Here is a 19,781-nt window from a genome sequence, read left to right on the forward strand (position 1 = left end):
AGAGACTATGGATAAGTACATTCGCGAGTCATTGAATGCTGGACTCATTCATTTACCAAGCTAGACCTCTGCAACGCCTATCATCTTGTAAGTATCTGCGAGGGGGACGAGTGAAAGACAGCATTTAACACACCATCGGGACATTACGAGTATTTGGTACTGCAGTTTGGCTTTACCAATGCTCCTGCCGTCTTCCAGAGCCTCATTAATGATGTGTTGGGAGACATGATTAATTTTTTTGTCTTTGTGTATCTGGATAATATTCTTATTTTTCCCCCCTCTCTCCAGGAACATAACCAACACGTTAGAGAGGTTCTCCAGCGACTTCTTGAAAGTCAACTGTTTGTCAAGGCGGAGAAGTGCGACCTCCACTCCGATACAATTTCGTTCCTTGGCCACGTCATTTCTCACCAAAGCATTGAACCTGACTGCACCAAGATCAAGGCTGTGGCCGAATGGCCAACTCCCGACTCTCGTAAGGCCTTGCAGCGGTTCCTGGGGTTCACCAATTTTTACAGGCGATTCATCCGGGGATTTGGCCAGGTGGCCACTCCGCTCAAAGCATTGACCTCCACCAAGGTCCCTGTCTCATGGAACTCTCACGCACAGGTAGCCTTTGATAAACTTAAGTCCCGATTTGTCTCTGCACCTGTGCTCTGTTTTCCAGATCCTGAACGGCAATTTATTGTCGAGGTCGATGCTTCCGATGTCGGGATAGGCGCAGTTTTGTCCCATCGTGCTAGTCATGATGAGAGGGTGCACCCTTGTGCTTTCCACTCACACCGCCTCAGCCCTGCGGATTGAAATTACGATATTGTCAACAGAGAGCTGCTGGCGGTTCGTCTTGCCTTGGGTGAGTGGCGCCACTGGTTGGTGGGGTCGTCTCAACCTTTCTTGGTATGGACGGACCATAAGAACTTGGAGCATGTCTGTTCAGCCAAGAGGTTGAATTCGCGCCCGTTGGGCGCTCTTCTTCGGCAGATTCAACGTTCCGGCCACAGTACCTTCCGAAGTCCTCCAATGGTGTCATTCCTCCAAGTTGGCGATCCAGGAGTTCAGGGAACCGTGGCGTCCATGTGTCAGCGGTTTTGGTGGCCATCGGTCTCCACCTTTGTCAGACAATTGTGTTGGCTTGCCCGGTTTGCGCTCAGAGCTAGACGTCCCGCCGCCCACCCGCTGGTCTTCTTCGTCCCATCCCCTCCCGCCCCTGGTCACACATCGCTCTGGACTTTGTTACGGGCCTGCCTCTCTCCAAGGGTAACATGGTAATCCTCACGGTGGTAGACCGATTCTCCAAGGCGGCTCATTCCTCTTCCCAAGCTCCCTTCTGCCCGGGAGATGTCCCAACTGAAGGTGGACCACGTCTTCCGCATTCATGGCTTCCCGGTCGACGTCTTGTCCGATAGGGGTCCTCAGTTCACATCCCGGTTTTGGAAGGAATTCTGTAGACAGATCGGGGCCTCTGCGAGTTTGTCTTCAGATTTTCACCCCAGACCAATGGCCAGTGTGAGCGAGCCAACCAGGATCTCGGACGGAGACTCCGCTGTCTGACATTCAATAATCCCAGCTCCTGGAGCCAACAGCTCTCTTGGGTGGAGTATGCCCACAACTCCCTCCCTGTCTCTTCCTCGGGTATGTCTCCATTTGAGTGTTCTCTTGGTTATCCACACCCTCTGTTTCCCACCCAGGAACTCGATGCGGCAGTCCCCTCTGCGCTGGCATTTGTCCGGTGTTACCGCCGCACCTGGACGAGAACCAGAAAGGTTTTGGCCCGAACCTCCCTGAGGACCAAGGTCACGGCTGACCGTCACCGGTCCTCTCCTCGTACCTACATTTGCGGTCAACGTGTATGGCTTTTCACCAAGGACCTACCTCTCCGGGTGCCCTCTCGCAAGCTGGCTCCCAGGTTCATTGGGCCATTCCGTATCGCCAAGGTGGTTAATCAGGTGGCCCTTACGGCTCAAGCTTCCTCCTACTCTTGGTCGAATTCATCCTGTGTTCCATGTATCCAGGATCAAACCTGTGGTCACATCTCCTCTCAATCCCGCCAGTTCTCGCACCTACCCCCCTCCCCGCGCCTCGTGGACGGAGCCCCGGCTTACACAGTCAGGAAGCTTATTGAATTCCTCCGCCGTGGCAGGGGATTCCAGTATCTCGTGAACTGTGAGGGCTATAGCGCAGAGGAGAGGTCTTGGGTTCCTTCTCGTGACGTGCTGGATAGGTCGTAGTACACGACCAACGACGACCTAGGGGCGCTGGTGGGGGGGTACTGTCATGATCCCGTTCTTGTCTTGGTGTTTTCTGGCATGTGTTATGCCAGGGTGTGTTATGTTTGTTTTGTAGAGCACGTGCGATCCGTTGTTTTGCAGCTAGCACTCGCTCGGTGTCTACGTCATTCACCCCGCCCTCGTGTTTCCCCAGTCAGGGCTTTTCCCCTCACCGGTGACTCATTTGTTATCATCACGCACACCTGCAGCTCATTCACCGTTATTACCCCTCACCTGCCATCTATTTCCTCTCATTAGATTTCCCTTTATTACCCCTCTATTTTCCCTCATTCCGTGTCTGACCGTTGCGTGTTTTGCCAGCTCAAACTGCCAAAGTTTCTAGCGTGTGCTAGATTTCCTTAGCGTTTGACATTACCTTGTCTTAGCCTTAGCCCTGGTCCCAGCCCTTGTCTTAGTTTTAGTGTGACGCCATCACAGTTATCTATTTTTTCTCTGTCCTACCTTGTCACCTTTTCTGCTGCACCTACAACAGATCCCGTTGGCGTTCCGGACTGCGATCTCCTGCTTCACCAGGCACCTCCATTGCTGCTGGATTACATCAGCTACCAGGCACGACAGACTCTCTCGCCTATCGAGTTCCGGGTTGAGCTTACTCCCCGGACCCATTTCTCTACAGATTATTCCCTGTGGCCCACAGGGGGTCTTCTGTGGTGCTTTATTACTGGACTATTGTTGGAGTTGTTGCCCTCAATAAAACCCTGATTAAAAAAGGTGCGACCAAATTGTAAATTAGTGTGACCGGTGGGGAAAATGAGTCTAGAGCCCTGACGGTATGTGGAAATACAGCGTTTTTTTAACCTAAAACCGTGTAAAAACATTGCATTATATCTAAAACAAACATAAATATTTGTTTTAGCTGTGTCATATGATCCCTTTTAAAATAAAGGGTTGTCTCAAATCACGTTTGTCTTAAATCTCCAAAGGTAATATGTTTAATTTGGTTGATTCACAATGTGAGATGTATTGTATTGAGTCAGAATCATAATTTTGACATTTACTTTTCATTGATGAATATTTATATTGATATAATAATCAAAAGGTCTAGCTCCCTTGCTTCAATTTTCTTTACTAGATTTTTTACATTTACATTCTACACAAAATGACTAGAAATAGATAGGGTCACAAATATTATGATGTAGTGGCACAAAAAGAGATTTTAATAAAAATAATTTTGTAACGCTAGCTAACATTGCACTTAGGCACATTCAAACAAACTTTCTAATATGTATCTTCAGTACGACCTTATATTTCGTCATAAGAGAAGTTTTGTGAATCTGGCCCCTTGCGTTTATTCATGTAAAATATTCTGTAATAACTGATAACAACAAATACTCAATTACACATAGTACATTGTGTCATCATCTATTATGTTTAAAGCATTAACAATAAGTTTGTATTAAAATACAAAAATCATATATTTCCCTTAATACATGTCTTATTCAGTAAAGTGAAACTATACGTTTGTGAGAAAAAAATATTATATTTTGACTTGAGCTTAGCATATAATCGTCTTTGGATATAAACGTAATGCATTACTAGACACACAAAGGCTTTGGTTGTCACCTGTCTCACTTTGCCTCGTGTCTAACAGATGCCCTTCCGTCTTTACTTTTTCACAATACAGCGTGGCCTCCTTCATCGAAGAATGAAATAATTACTCAGAGTAATTACTGAGATTTTTGTATGCACAAGAAGTTTGACAACAGCCAGTGATCCACAAGGAGATCTGATCTCACCATCATCGAGTCCAATTCCAGACATTATATATATTTTCAGTAGAATATTGTGCTACAGTTTTAAATGTTGATTAACTTCTCAATATAATTCACAGTGTACCAATGTCTTCGATACTATTGGTCCTTTAAGATCTCAACAGTATGAAGATAAATAAGAACCCCGACTGAATAGTAACCTCGCCATCTTAGACAACTCTGCAGAAGAGCAGAACCGCAATGGATAAAGGTAAAGGAGTCTCATGTAATTATGTGTGAGTCCTTAAGTATATATCAAAAAGAAGTGAAAAAGCCAGGTCAAAGTATTTCTCAGAGCAAATTACGAAGTAGTTCAAGGGCCTTGTTCCACATATTGAACTCTACTAATCCTAAAAATAGCAGGCATGTGTGATCGTCGAGGTCTTGCCCTTAACTGATCTTTTTTAATCTTTTTACTTCTGTATGACAGAAAGTTCTTTGTGGGCATTGGAATTCCATTTCATCAGTCGCCCCCTGACTTGTAGTGTTCACCCAAGGGTCCATTGTCCCCCAACCCTGTTTTCTTTGTATATGCTCTCACTAGGAAATATCTTAGGAAGCATGGAGTATCATTTTTAACTTTTATGCAGATGATACCTGCAGATGAAGCCTCTCAAGCAAAATGACAAGAAAGGTTTAGGAAATCTGTTTGCACTTTCCTGTAGCTCAGTGGTAAGAGCATTGCGTTAACAACGCAAGGTTGTGGGTTCGATCCCAGGGGATTGCAAATGCCTATGTAAAATACATACGATAAAGCAATGTAGGTCCCTTTGGATAAAAGCGTCTGCCAAATGCATAATGTAAAAGTAGAGGACATAAGAGCTTGGATCTACATATTTATGCTTAAATCCTAGTAAAACAGAAGTTATTGTGTTTGGGTCTCAAGTGAATAATGCAAATGTATACCATAATCTTGGGTATCCGAACTACTTTATCAAACCAACTGTGAAAAATTTGGGAGCCCTCTTAAATTCCTCCCGAAAATTTGATGAACATATTAATACAGTAGTGGGGAAGTTTTTTTCAATTGAAACTTCTCTCTAGAGTTAAGTCTTGGTAATCTTTTAAAGATCTTGAGAGAGCCAAACATGCTCTTGTCTTATCGTAATTGGACTACTGTAGTACCAAAAAAGACGATGCTGTTGGCTGTTATCTTGATTCTGGTTGGCCAAACGAATCCAGGTGCTGGACCAAAGATGTTTCAGATGCTCGAGAGTAAACACCTAGTAGACGCCTTTATTTTGAATAAAAATAGTTAATGTAAAACGTGTAAATCTGAAGTTTTGTTTTCCCTTGGGGCCAAGGAAAGCGTCAAATTCTGTCTATGTGTTTAAAACTAAATTGAAATCTTATTTTCTTACTTTTGTTTTTCAAATCTCGTATGTTAAATTATTTACTGATTTCATTAGTTAAGTTTTTTTTCTTATTGTTTTGTTTCTACAGCACTATGGTCAACTTCTATTGTGTTTATCGTTGCTTTATAAATACAATTACAAATCTATTATTACATGACTAAAGAGAAAACACTGACACTGACTTAAGCCCTGAGAGTTGTGGCCGCAAATGTGATCTCCGGAGGACGCATGCAGCCTTCGAAGACGCAGCTAATTGGTCCACGTTTCTTAAAGGGGTCATTTGACTCGGCTGAAACCAATATTATTGTTTGCTTTAGATGTAATACAATGTGTATACACGATGTAAGGTTAAAAAACGCTGTATTTTCCAGATACCGTGCATGTTTGTATGTCCTCTTTGCTCCGCCTTTCTGAAACGCGCTGATATTTTACAAAAGCTCATCGCTCTGAAAAGCGAGGTGTGGTATCATTGGCGGGTCACTAGTGTGTAGTGATTGGTCGAAAACTGACTGCGACGGTACAATGAGATTTACAAGACTTGCGTATACATTTGGGCGGTCTTAGTCAAATAATACCACACGAGGCGTTTCAGGCAGGTCTGGGTTCGCATTCGCTTTTAAATAGAATGAATCTTTTGTTCCGACACTTGCATATTAGCAATTTTACGTGTCTAATACATGCTTATATACATAGCTTTCCTGTAGCTCAGTTGTAAGAGCATTGCGTTAACATCCCCGATCCAATAGGATTGCACATACCTATGTATAAATGTATAGGATAATTTATGTCGCTTTGGATAAAAGCTTCTGCCAAATGCATAAATGTATAAAAAAGGGCAACTTATAACACACCAAAGACACAGAAAAACACGTATTTCCACCATATGACCCCTTTAAGTACATTCTAAAATGTTGTAACAATTGAGGTTTGATATTTTAAGACCGCATTTTCCCTTTTTTTTTTTTTTTTTTTCTTTAGAGCCTGTTCCTTTTATTAACCCCAGTAATAATAAAGGTGTTCACATGCATTTCATCTTTTAAATTTTATTTTGAATGTTTCACTATGGCAGCTATATGTTCACGGAAATAAAGTAATGAACATATTCAGCCTACTACTAAGACATTTATTCAAGAAGTTTATTATAAACTGAAAACAATTAGGCTTACTAGGCACATTTATTCAAGAAGTTTATTATTAATTGAAAACAAGGCTTACTAGAGACATTTTATGTCAGAGCGGGATCTGAGCGGGATTTGGTTTACCGGTGAGCGTGAGTAATGTGAGCGGAACCCTTGCTTGGTCTGTGAGTGACTGAGCGAAGCGCACAGTCAAGCCCCATTCTGCATCACTCAAGCCCCATTCAGACAGCCAGAGACTTTGTCGCTGTGTGTAGCTTGTCTCTTGCTATGAGATCGTTTGAAGGCGATCCTAGCTTTGCCTGTCCTTGTAACAGTTTAAACTAACCAGTAACTGACAAGAGTTTGATTTATATGCAGAATGATTTAGATTGTGGTCTAAATGGGTTAAACCACTGAACTGGTAAATCAAAGGTTGCTGGTTCGATCCCAGCAGCCACCACCAGTGTGTCCTTGAGCAAGACACTTTACTCCACGTTGCTCCAGGGGGATTGTCCCTGTAATAAGTGCACTGTAAGTCGCTTTGGATAAAAGCGTCTGCCAAATGACTAAATTATTTAAAGAATAAAGAAGCGGTTTTATTTGTTGATTTAATTCAACACCTCTAAGGGCACTTCTCTGCATAACCAAAATGTTTAGCTATTCATATTGTCCACTGTCAGAGTTGATATCTTGTGATCAAATTTTTAAATGACTTTAATTTTTGTTTTAAAGGGGATCATCAGAAGAAGAAAAAGAAGATGCAGTAGGAAGGAATACTGCATTCCACTATTGCCAGTGCAAGCTGTGCAAAACAGGAAAACATAGGGAAAGATGTATTTTATAAAAAGTTATTTGAATGGCACCAAATAAAGGGTACTAAATGTGATGCAATATTTTTTACAAAAAATATTACATTTTAAATGTTCCATATAACTAGTGTTTTTTATTATTATTTCCGTTTCTGTAATATCCAATAATGCTGAGTAATTCAATAGTTAATGGCCAGTTAGTGAGCCTTTTTTCAATTTTCTCAGATTTTTCATAATATGACTTCTATGAATATGTGTGACAATAGGAAAGACTGTTTGTTTCTGTGAGGAAAGTCCCCAATATTAAATAAGAATTCATATACTGTAATTATTTTTATTTGAAGGGGTTCTGTGAGCGGTTTTATTTGTTGATTGAATTCATTGGTGAATGTTCACATTTTAGGGATACTTGAATGACGGAGTTTAACCTGTGTGACCTCGAATAATCTTGCATATGAAGCCCTTAATGTGATTTTCTGGCTTTGCTAAGAATTTGATGGTGGAGGCATTTGAGTTCATTGGAGAGATCAGTATATCATACACTAACAAATGCTTGGTCAAATATGCAATAGAATTTTCTAGGAGGTTATTTCACAAGGAATTTGTTGTTTTTATATTTAAATAGTTACTGTAAATTTCTCCATATTTAACGCAATCACAATTTTTTTTTCTTTCTAGTGTAACAGTAGCCTAATCTCTGTCCTCAGTACTGTATAACACAAATTAAATTTAATTCCAGAGATGTTCTTTGCATTCATTATAACAGTATTCCTATTTGAGCCCTTTTAGTCCAATTATATAGATTCTGCAAATGTTTTATTAAAATATTGATTTTCTTGTTTCCTCTAAAATGTATTACCTTTAAAAGCCTAATTTGTTTGATCACCTGACAACTTTTCAAATGGCAGTAATAATAAAATAAAATTGCTGAAATACTGGTTCACTGCGACAGTTGCTTGTTACTTTCTACTTATAGACTCTCCTTTAATCAGATTTGCTTTAAGTCTATAACTTTCTGAATTATTTTAGGACCTCACCTCATTATCGTTTTCTGTTTCTGGTGAGAGTTGAGTACATGATATACTAATATGAATGATATATATTAACCTTTGGGTAATGGGTTGAATAAATGCTTCAACTACAATGTTACATATTTGTCGTTTTTCAAACAAGCAAGGCAACTTGTAGTTGCACCAACTGCTGCTGTTGAGAAAAGCATTGGATATTATGGATTTTTCTCTCCGTCATCTGAAAATCTTGTCACAGTCAGTTTGGGATTTCTCAATTAGGCCCCAAAACATTTACATTTACATTTAGACATTTGGCAGACGCTTTTGTCCAAAGCGACTTACATTGCTTTATCCTATACATTTTACATAGGTATTTGAAATCCCCTGGGATCGAACCCACAACCTTGCGCTGTTAACGCAATGCTCTTACCACTGAGCTACAGGAAAGCTAAAAAAACAAAAACATCATGTATTTCAGTGAAATCTTCCACTAAAAGCTTTACTGATTTTCTGTAACGCTGCTTTTAAAACATTTGCATTGTGATAAGCACTAAAGGTTACTTGACATAAAATACACTTCAAAAAATAATAGAATAATGAAAGATCTTTCATCTCTGTTAAAAATAAAATGGAATGAACAGCTTTGAAAACTGTGGCTGATAATGGTATTTACTGTGGTTGTCAGAGGCGATTTCTTTTGGCTGTTTCAGAAGTAAGTGGATTAGTTGTTGAATCTTAAGGGAGTCTGAAATAGCCACAGTATCTTATTCACTGCTAGCCTTTGCAAGTGATACATTTGCAGTGAAAGAGAAAAGTAGTACTGTCTCTCTTCTTCAAGGAAGACAAAACAAATGATATGCAACATTTGCCTTTGTAATAATCAAGACAATGTTTAATAGTTAAGTCAACAAATCAGTCTTGGATGGAGTAAACAGAAAAGAAGTTAAAATATATTTTCTTGACCTGTGGTTGGGTGAGTAATCTCAGCTCTTTCAGACAATAACTTGTTTTTTAGGAATATATCAAGGAATACTGTGGACACTGTGTAACACAATTTTAAACTTATTTTAAAAAATTACGCAGTTGGTAGTAAGTATAGTCTAAAAGTATTTGCAAATGTATTACCTATTCTTGATTTGGTAACCTTCCAATTTCACAAAAATCTGGGGCTCTATCATTAAAACATTGTCATGTAAGGTTAGGCCATGTTGCTCTGAAATGCATGCTTTTTCCTCTGTTATGCTTTTTTTGTGCTGAACAGGTTTTGATATGGAGGTGGGAATATCATGGATTTTGGTAAGAAATATAATGCCACAAGACAGTTACAGCCTTAGTATTAGAATAATTTGTTTACAAATAATCAATTAATAGCAACCAGAACAATGTTGTATCTATGGTGAGTGTTTTCATATATAAAATACAATTGCCTGTTTAAAGTGACAAGTACCAGAGCTCCCGGATCAAAATACACAGTATTTGGAGAAGCTCTACGTTTTATTATTCCTGGCCATATTCAGTGCTCTATGGGATGTGGTGGGCCGGCATGCAAATATGAGGATCCATCACATTGGAGCGAAGAAAATCAAGCCATCAAGGGAATCTATTCATCTTGGTAAACAACAGCACTTATCTGTTTACTTAAGCTAAGCATTTTTATTAGAAAGGTAAAATTAGCACCCTTAGGGTTATTCTAATCCCCTGGTAAACAGAATCCTGGGTTAAGAGATTACCCTTGGTATTCATAACCTGATGCTTCACACTTTACATCCCTAAATCCTGGGTTAACGTTCGTAATTGCGGTGTCAACAGTCATGACTGGATAACTTCAGCAGTGTCAAACTGACTGAATTAAAACAGCATGTTGTTGCTTTAAATAACTGACAACCTTACTGTTCTGCAACTCGCACATCCATTTTTGTGGTTTTAAGATTCCTTAGATGTTTTTTTACTCAACTCAACTTTATTTATATAGCGCTTTTTACAATTTTCATTGTTACAAAGCAGCTGTACATGAGACACATTGAATACAAGTATGAATTCTAAAGCAGCCCCCCGGCCAGGCAGATTGTGCAAAACAATATGCAAACGGTGGTGAGGAACCCAAAACTCCCATCGTGAAAAAAAACCTCAGGGGAACCCAGGCCCAACCAGGGGATTCCAGTTCCCCTCTGGCAAAAGCTGCTGCCTCTGCACAAGCTCAACAGTGCTTGCACAACAAGGCTTAATAAAAATTTAAAAATTAAGGATTTAAGATTATCATTAACAATCTAATAGCATTTGAAATGTTGTAGGAAAAACAAAGTTGTCGCGTCCTTTATCCAGCTCTATCCTCTTAGCTCTTATCAGGTCACCGCTTCCCATTCTCAGCTCTGCCATCAGGTCTGGGTATGAACTGCATCCTAGGGTAACCTTGGAACAAAGAGACAAGACTGGCTGAGAGTAGAGTACTGTTCTGCACTCTTTGATGCAACAAGTACATCATTTGTGACTGAATTTTTTTACTCAAATTCAGTCGGTTTTAGTCACGATTTGACATGATTATGTACTGTTAACAGCTGAAACGATTATTTACACTGCACGTGGAGTTTTTGTGATTATACACACCTTGTGGTATAAGCTATTTTTTGATTAGCTGTTTGTTGCTTGTTAAGCGTCTGGTAGGGTCATTTACCCTGGGTAAAGTGTACTTCCAAATTACCCGGTGTTTAAAGCGGTTTATAAAGGCATAACAGAAGGACAACAAAATATTACCATAAGAGATCAACAAATTTAATAACAAATAAAATAGTGATCGCTGTATGCTCATTTCATGTGAGTTTTTTGTTTTCTATATTATTATAAATCCATGTTTCCTGATACACTGTGGTTTGCTTTTTTGCCAAACATTTTTGTAAAATAAATATATTAAAATAGTATTGCTTTGTCTGTCTTGTTCCATACACCTTATATATGATGGTATAATGTAATTTGAGGGGCATTAAAAGGAAATATTGTACAAATATGCCCCACTCATCCCTTTTTGCCATACTGTACCCTGAGGGTTTCCAGCACCATTAGGTGTATTTGTTCATTTATTTTCCAGCTAAAGTGCACCACTTGAGTCATCAAACAGAACTGCAAAAATTTGGGCTGACGTCCAGCATGTTTTCAGAAAACTTCTTCATCTGCCCTAAACTGTTTCACTGTGTTTCACTTAATGTTGCTGTGTCGGGCTGATGAGGATGCTTAAACAGCAATTTTCTGATATTACTCTATTTCTGAGTAACAGTTATAACAGGGAAATTGAAACACAAGATCTCTGGTTTGCAGAGATCTTTTTGCAAGGAAAAAAGCACACTTCAGGTTCTCATTTCAAAAGATTGCTTTCCAACAAAATTGATATCCACTCATTGTTTCTCTCTCTTTCTTTCTAGGATCACTGAAAATCTGCTTGCTATGGCACGCCCTTCCACAGAAATAATGAAAAAATATAATGTAATAGATCAGTTTTTGAGGTAATGTTCTCAACTAAAAGTGCCTCAAACAAACAAATTCTTGAATTGCTATGTGTTATTGTTTGGTGTTATTGTTTTGTTATGGAATATTGCTTTGTGTTAAGAGGTGGCTTGAAGACCATTATTAACCTCCAACATCCTGGAGAACACGCCAGCTGTGGCAACTCGCTAGAGCCAGAGAGTGGCTTTACTTACCAACCGGAGACTTTTATGGAAGCTGGCAGTGAGTATCACTTTGTTATTGGTTCTGCCAAACAGACGGATTACTTTATCAATAAGCTTAAGTTTTATTTGTGATGGTGAAGTAGGATATAATACAATATAAACTGTACTATATATGCTAAATAATTTTGTTGACACGGTAAAAAAAATGCATTTAGCCGATAGATAAATAATTGTAACTGCTGTTCGTCTTTGGGTTACAAAGTGTTCTTGTGTTTTAGTTTATTTTTACAACTTTAGATGGAATGACTATGGAGTGGCATCCCTCTTGACAATATTAGATATGGTGAAAGTTATGTCTTTTGCCATCCAGGAAGGTAAAATGGCTGTTCACTGTCATGCAGGGCTTGGCAGAACAGGTACAGTTCTGTTTCCTTTTACATACAGTATATGCTTTTTTGCTACATCAGTAGCTGACTATATTAGAACACCCCAAGTGTTCCCTTAGATTTCTGCTCTTACATTTTCCTGTTTGCTTACCTGGCTATTAAAATAAGTTTGTCACTGACATTGTTTCTTGTGCGTTTATCGAAAAATATATGATTTATCACAAGAGCGGCAAAATACGTTGTATCAGTATGAGTTCAAAGTGAATGTTGAGTCCTCATGAGTTAAATTTAGGTTGCAGCTCATCAAGTTTTGTGTTCTCTGATAAGACACACCAAATTTAATCAATGGGCATTTTTTCAGATAAAATTGTCAGATGGGGGTATTATAGCCCAAATTGTGTTGGTCTTTCAGAAATATATTTTGTCCAAGATGTCATTGATATAAGCCTGTTTGGATGGTGAGGAGAAGCGAATGGCATGTTTCTATTTTGAGTTATTGGTGATGGCATATGAATCACTCTATTTTTATCTTCTAATTGATCAAATTGATCAAATTAATAGACTGTTAGCTCTCCAGTGTACCTGTTGTCACTTTTATTTGCTATATGCAAGTGAAATGATTCACTATCACTTATGCTTCCTTGGTATTTTGCTGTGCTGATTATAAGTTTTCCCTTATTTTTTTAGCAGTACATACAGTATATATTAGACCGGGTGACTACAGTTGTTTCAATTATTATATATAGAGGTTAAATGGGGGTTCATAGGTATATGAAAAGTTCATCATTATTCACTCTTCAGCTTAAATACACAAATGCACTACAGGGGTCATCATCCCTACTTGGCATGTGGTAGTCATTTTGGTTAAAATCCATATTAATTGACTTTTCAAAAATCAATGACAAAAAAATTCTGTAAACTGAAAGTGTTCCGTTTTTAAAGTTTGGTGTAGATATTAATTAGGAAAATTAATGCCATATTTAATCATCCTATACCACTGGATATTTTTTATATTTGGGCAATTCCATCATTATGGACGTGACACTCTGCGTTATGGATGAGATATAAAAATGCTCAGAGAATCTATTTGTTACAAATATATAGAACCATCTGTTTATGTTTTACTAAACTCTTGTTGATAGTCTAACTATCAGGAACATGCCATTCTATGAATACAATTTTCTATTTTAAAAAAGGGAAATTAACATGCGAATATGACAAAAAAGGACACAGTTTTTGGGAGACGTCAAACTTTGTAGGATTTTTGTGAATTAAAATGCACAAACCTGAAGCAATAATACTCAACAAATGAAGAAGGGCTGCCTCTTTGTAGAACATCAAATAGTTACTTTATTTTTCATGTGTCCATTTATGAGGAATATATAGCGTTATGGATGTGACAATCCTAAAAATATCACTTACCCGACTATGAAAAAATCATGCACTAAAAATAAATGCTTTTAAAACTTTGAGAGATCACATTGGTATTTGAACCACCAAAATGTCGATATCTTTGCTGTTGGCATAATAAAAAAACTTTTTTTAATGGTAAGGTTGAAATTTTAACGGAATTGCACATTTTCTTTAGTTTATATTTTCATGGTTTATTAACGTGCCAATTTAGCCGCTAGATAAGTGAAATTTTCATTTATACTTTACCTTTTACTTTGAAATTTACAAACATAAACCTGCCTCTTACCAGGTTGTCGATTCGAATTCGAATCGATAGTTTAGCGCTGGGAAAGCAGACAGGGGCGATTTGCTTTGCGAATATCCAGCTTGTGTTGGTGAACGGCGTGTGCTACAATCTGCTTTGCCGATTGCAAAACGTGACCGGGAAACAGTTTGCCAGAATATTATGGTGGCCGCTAGGTGTCACTGCGCTGCAACGGAAGAAAACACGTGCAAACAGTAAAAAACAACAGCAAATTCAGATAACTCTTCATTAGTGTGGCGACACATGGCCTTCAAATGCTCGCAACACAAAAAACGCAGAAACGCGCTGCCAATACTCGCAACACAAACAAATACAGAAATGCGCTGCAAATTCTCGCAACACAAACAAACGCACTGCAATTGGCACAAACAACAACAGATGTGTTTCTGGAGGACTCAAAAAACTAATGCACCATGGCTGGGACGACGCGCTTCATTTCACTGTTGCCATATTCGTAGGTGGAGTTATCAACTTATATTGGGGTTCTATTTTCTTTGTTGTTGATTATGTTAAATATACTTTCACGAGCAAAGACCACGCCACTCCGGTATTTGTAGGGATGAGAGGGGAAGGGGTAGGATGAGGGGGGGGGGAGTGTGTTAATCTGGCAGGGAGTGTGTTTTCGGCACAACACCTGTATAAGTAAGATCGGGCGAGAGGTGATTGGATGCCGTGGTAGAGAGAGGAGTGGTTTTTGTTCCGAACCTATATTAATTGATTAACATCGATTTATAATTAATTAAACAATATGAAACTTTTTCCATCCTTCTGCGCGATTGACACTTGTGAAAGCATGTCGGGCAACTAACACTAAGTTTCATAGTTTCGTTTGTTATATAGTTTAAATCTACCGGCTAGAATGGAAAAAATATAAAAATCATAAAACTGCGTTTAAACCCACATGGAGCAAACGCATAAAACAGAACGTATAAAAAACAGACAAAACTGAATGTTTATCGACAGTCTGTGGTATGTGGTTATTTTATCTTATCTGTATTTAGTTTACATGTTCTTGATAAGAAAACAAGCGTAAATGCCTATTTTACTCTGGAAAGTCTGTTCAGCCTGTTACAATAAAGGCGACAGCGGAGAAGACTAGCCGTTCTTTTTTTATCATTTATAATCTTGATAATAATGTGAAGATGTGTCCTGTGGGTTTCATCTTTTGTGTGCTTTTTTTCACATTTGTGCAGCGATATTAATTAAAAATTTTAGGTAAACCTAAAATAATAAAAAAGAATGTCTGCCTCAACTTTCACATTTGTTTTTACGATAATAGCTTAATACTTACACGCATATGTAAAGTATTTTAGTTATATAATAAAATATCAATACAAATAAAATTAACAGTGAAGGCATTCATCAACTCGAATGTAATACAATAACAATGCTACAAAAAGTAAAATAACTTATTTATGTGAAACAAATCATAGTATTAAAGATAATTTAAAATAGTAAAATAATCTTTCACAATAGGCTATTTGTAAACTTTCCATTGTTTTTCTGACTCGTGATGCTGTGCAGTTGGGTGGTTTTCCCTTTCCACTTCTAGCGAAGTGATACACTGTTCACAGTGCCCTTCGAACTGAACATGTGTTCTCACTTCGGATTGGAATCTTACTCGTGGAAATAACAGCGTCCCATGCAAAAGTGACAGAAGGTTTTTCTGGGAGACACACAATTCTAGAATTCTAGAATTATTAATGTATGATTGGTATAGTAAAAGTGTTTTATCCCCAGTAAAACTGTCTCTTGTCAGATACCTACACATACTGTATGTGTTGGTGAAAACAGATTTTGTTCTTTTTTATTAATTCAGGGGAATCTCAATAATATGGGTGTTCATGTAAAATTTCTAATTGACAGCGCAGATTCAATTAAATTCATTAATTAATGTAAAAATGGCAGGATATCTCCCATGGTTTATATCGTATGGTTGCCAAGTTTTGCAAGGCTCACAATTTAAATGAGACTTACTTATTTTACACTTGTTCTAGGTGTGTTGCTGGCCTGTTTCTTGCTGTTTACCACACGGATGACAGCTGATCAAGCAATTTTATTGGTCCGATCAAAACGACCAAACTCAATCCAGACTAGAAGACAGCTACAGTGTGCTAGGCAATTTGCTCAGTTGCTCGTTCCGCTGAGAAATGTGTTTGCTAGTGCTGAGCCGAGAGCTCCCCCTGTTACACTTTCACAATATTTGATCCGGCAGAAACACCTGTTGCATGGATATGAGGCTCGGCGATTAAGATTTGTGCCAAAGCTCATCCCCCTCGTCTGCAAACTTCTACTGGACATTGCAGAGAATCGTCAAGTTATTGAGGAGGATATCGTTGAGGTTCCTGATGTGATACCTCTGGTTGAGAAACATTGTAATGAAACTGCAGTATATCCATTTAACAGACAGATAATGGAAAATGGCATCACTTTGATCAGGCCCCTTCTTCCTGGTCAACCCAGAGTCAATGCAGACAACTCGCAACCACTTCACTATGTCCGTAAGAGCCTTAGCTACAGCGAGTCTGACCTGCGTAGGTTAGCTTCATCTTTAAATCTGTCGGATAATCCTCTCAGTGTTTTAGCCAGCATTCACTCATGTAACATCAGCAATCAGTTGGCAGCTTTCAGTAGTTTCTCCCACAACTATGTCACCATTTCTCTGGGGACAGGTAAGAACAGCCCAGGCTACAGTTCAACTAGCAATATATGGGAGCTGAAAACACTAATGGACCAGAAGGAGGGATCTACATTGCTCAAAAGGAAGAAACATTCTGTTCTGCAGCGAAGACATTCTCTAGGTGTATCAGATCAGAAAAACTCTACAACCATCAACAAAATACTGTCGTTCTGGAGGAAAGACCCCGACCATGATGGGACAAAAAAAGCAGAGGTGCCTTTCATTACCGTACAGTCCGAGTTGTCTCTGGACTCACGACATCTTCTGGTGGCTCAGTCCCTTGCGGTAGACCTTGAGCATGATGGAGAAAAAGAACAAATTCAGAAGGTGACTGCTTGGCAGGTAAGTGCATTGATGATCGTCTCAAAGAGGTAGCCTACTAAAGGGAGGGGGTGAGAAGCAGAAGTGTCTTAAGTAGGTGGTCACATTCCACTCTCATTGTATACAAAAAAATTATTTGTTTAACAAATATTGAAGTTCAGGAAAAAAATTGGCAATAAATCAATAGAGGTTTGCAAGGGTAAGTAAATAATCAAAGATTTTATATTTGTGGGTTAACTATTCCTTAAAGATCTTGAAGGGTGTTGAATTGGGTCCTTTCATCTTTGTATGAGTTATGGTCCGATCTGGCAGAGCTTCATTATTTTGAGTTGCTGACATTTCATATCATTCAGGAAATGTTCATCAAACAACTAAGCTACAACAATATTAGTATTATCATAAAAATTATTACAGCAATTTAGATGCAGAGTCAATATAAATGTGTGTGTTTTCCTTTCTGCAGACAGATCTTAATTACCAGGGTGCATGGGAGCGGCTGTGTTTGGAAAAAGACCCATTTATTCTATCTGGGATTTTGTGGTCATGGCTAGAGCAGCTCAAAGAGCCAATCATCTCAGCTCATGATGTCTTCATAGAGGAGAGTATTAAAGACCCAGAAGGTGTCCTCAATAGCCTAGATACGGTAAAATGAATACCACCTCAATTTTAATCCATCAATTTTAATTCATAATTTATTTAAAAGTACGGGTGACTTTGATTTCCTAATACTATCTACATCATTCTTACCTACCCACAAACACTTCATCATGCCGAGAAATGGACCTCTGCCAGATTATGCACCTTCTTCGAAAACACGCAGTACGATTGGCTAATTCTAACCCCTCCCCACACCTATCCCTAACCCTTAATAATCTGTCAGGGGTGCATTTCTCGCGTTACACCTGTCGTGTTTACATCCTGTCATGAACACCTTTTTTTGTGTTATGTGGTGTAGCCTACATTTAGTGCAGCTACTGTCTTACTGAAATAGTTCTGATAATCATAATGTGAGCCCAATAATCTCTAAAAATGTGTCAATTATCTCATTCCCCGCCAGCCTTTTTAAAAAAAAAGTTGCCAGCCTATGCCAGCGTTTTTTAACAATTTCACCCAGATCTGATTGCTCACAGTAAATTTTCCGTGAAGAATACATGGACAAACAATATGTCAAATGAAAGAACAGAGTCTCAGCTTTCTTCTATTTCTCATTTGTTCGTTTTTTATCACTCCGTAGATGTGGGTAGGTTTCTTAAAAAATGCATCACTTTGATTAAACAGCCTAGATAATTAACGTTTTTTGTCAAAGATTCCGCCCAGTTTACACTCAGAACAATCATTAAAAACCGCTAAAACATATCCGTTCTATGTTCTGGGATCCTGTACTTTTTCATAAAAGGTGTGTAATAGCGCCACCTGCTGTGTACACCAGTACAAACACTGATTGCCGTAATAACTGTCTTTGGCAGGGAACCGTTTTTTTTTTTAAATGACGAGATAACTCGTCAATGGCGGTGAAAGAGTTAATGCAGAGTGTCTATCGATGATTTTATTACTTGGATTCATGAGAAAGGATGTGGATAGATTTTTTTTATAAGCCGTAATGTTTCATCACTCATTCATTTTAGCATTCGGCAAATGCATATACCTATATTTTTTTGGGATACAGGAAAGGCTAATAAAGAATGTGTAAATATTTGGACTGACAAACTGCAATATTTTGTTAGTCACGTTAGCACTTAGCATGAAGATTGGTCTACTCTGCTCTGTTAATATTTAGCTCTGGGGTCTGTTCCCTCACATAAGTGTCATTACCATTATAACACAAATCTATTCCGTTTTTGTTACCTTATAGTATTTCTGTGTAATTTATAAGCCTTTGGGTCAAAAATGTAAATTGTGATAATAGGCATTTCGTTTCTGACATGTTGTCTATGCAGAAAGATCAATCACAACAGACTGACCAATTGGAGCACAGTGGGCTCAGGGAAGGGAGGTGTTTAGATAGACTGAAACTTCGAAATGTTTCAAACAAATCATTTTGGGATCTTTGAGAAATAAGGTGATATTAAATGCATATTTTGAGAAAATGGCAGGGTTTTTTGACCTTGGATGAATATACGCAGATGGTGGGGACTCCAAAACAAAATAAGAACACTTATAAATGCCTTGTCACTCGCTCTTTGAACCATCCAGCTGAAGAAAGTCATATACACCTAGACCGGCATCAGGATGAATAAATTATGGATTTTTTTTGCTTTATTGCGGTCAGGCTTCAAGAGAAACATTGATGTGCATTCTGGATTGTTTTGCCTGTTTACTCACAATACCTGAGGAAGTCGAGAATGCCTTTCTAGATCGTGCAACCAAAGCTCTCACAAAGGTACTGTATCTTATTCTACTGTAAGTGTACTTCAATTTATACAACTTTATTCATTAATTATTTTTATTTACCAACAAAATTATTTTCAGATGCAAAACCCAGATGGTGGAAATAGTATCCAGAAAAATGTTTTGAGGCTTGTTCTGCATCATATGAAGTCAACTGCCTCAAAGGGTGAAATGAGGTGTCACACAATGTATAACTAAGGTCCTATCTACAAATTCATTTTAAACGCACTGGTTTTTACTCAGGTTCTCCATTTAGATGATTAATCCAGAAAAATAATAATATATTGTTCTTTTGTTGG

General features: G+C 38.5%; 2 protein-coding genes across 2 annotated transcripts in view; both read left to right on the plus strand.

Annotated features, from left to right (window-relative positions):
* The window catches only part of adtrp1 (androgen dependent TFPI regulating protein 1), a 29,789-nt gene extending 21,519 nt beyond the window's left edge, over positions 1-8,270 (plus strand). Inside the window, exon 6 of the mRNA XM_056733002.1 lies at positions 7,245-8,270. Coding sequence (XP_056588980.1) covers positions 7,245-7,279 — 35 coding nt within the window. The 3' untranslated portion in view covers positions 7,280-8,270. The remainder of the gene's footprint in view (positions 1-7,244) is intronic.
* Positions 8,271-9,201: 931 nt separating this feature from the next.
* Positions 9,202-19,702, plus strand: ptpdc1b (protein tyrosine phosphatase domain containing 1b). The gene is made up of 9 exons (XM_056732998.1): positions 9,202-9,627; positions 9,769-9,943; positions 11,745-11,825; positions 11,930-12,048; positions 12,269-12,406; positions 16,091-17,115; positions 17,558-17,737; positions 19,364-19,474; positions 19,564-19,702. Exons 1-9 carry the CDS (start codon positions 9,618-9,620, stop codon positions 19,678-19,680), a joined length of 1,956 nt encoding a protein of 651 aa, XP_056588976.1. The 5' UTR covers positions 9,202-9,617; the 3' UTR covers positions 19,681-19,702.
* Positions 19,703-19,781: the final 79 nt, after the last annotated feature.

This window comes from Triplophysa dalaica, chromosome 20, assembly GCF_015846415.1.
Source record: "Triplophysa dalaica isolate WHDGS20190420 chromosome 20, ASM1584641v1, whole genome shotgun sequence".
Classification (NCBI taxonomy): domain Eukaryota; kingdom Metazoa; phylum Chordata; class Actinopteri; order Cypriniformes; family Nemacheilidae; genus Triplophysa; species Triplophysa dalaica.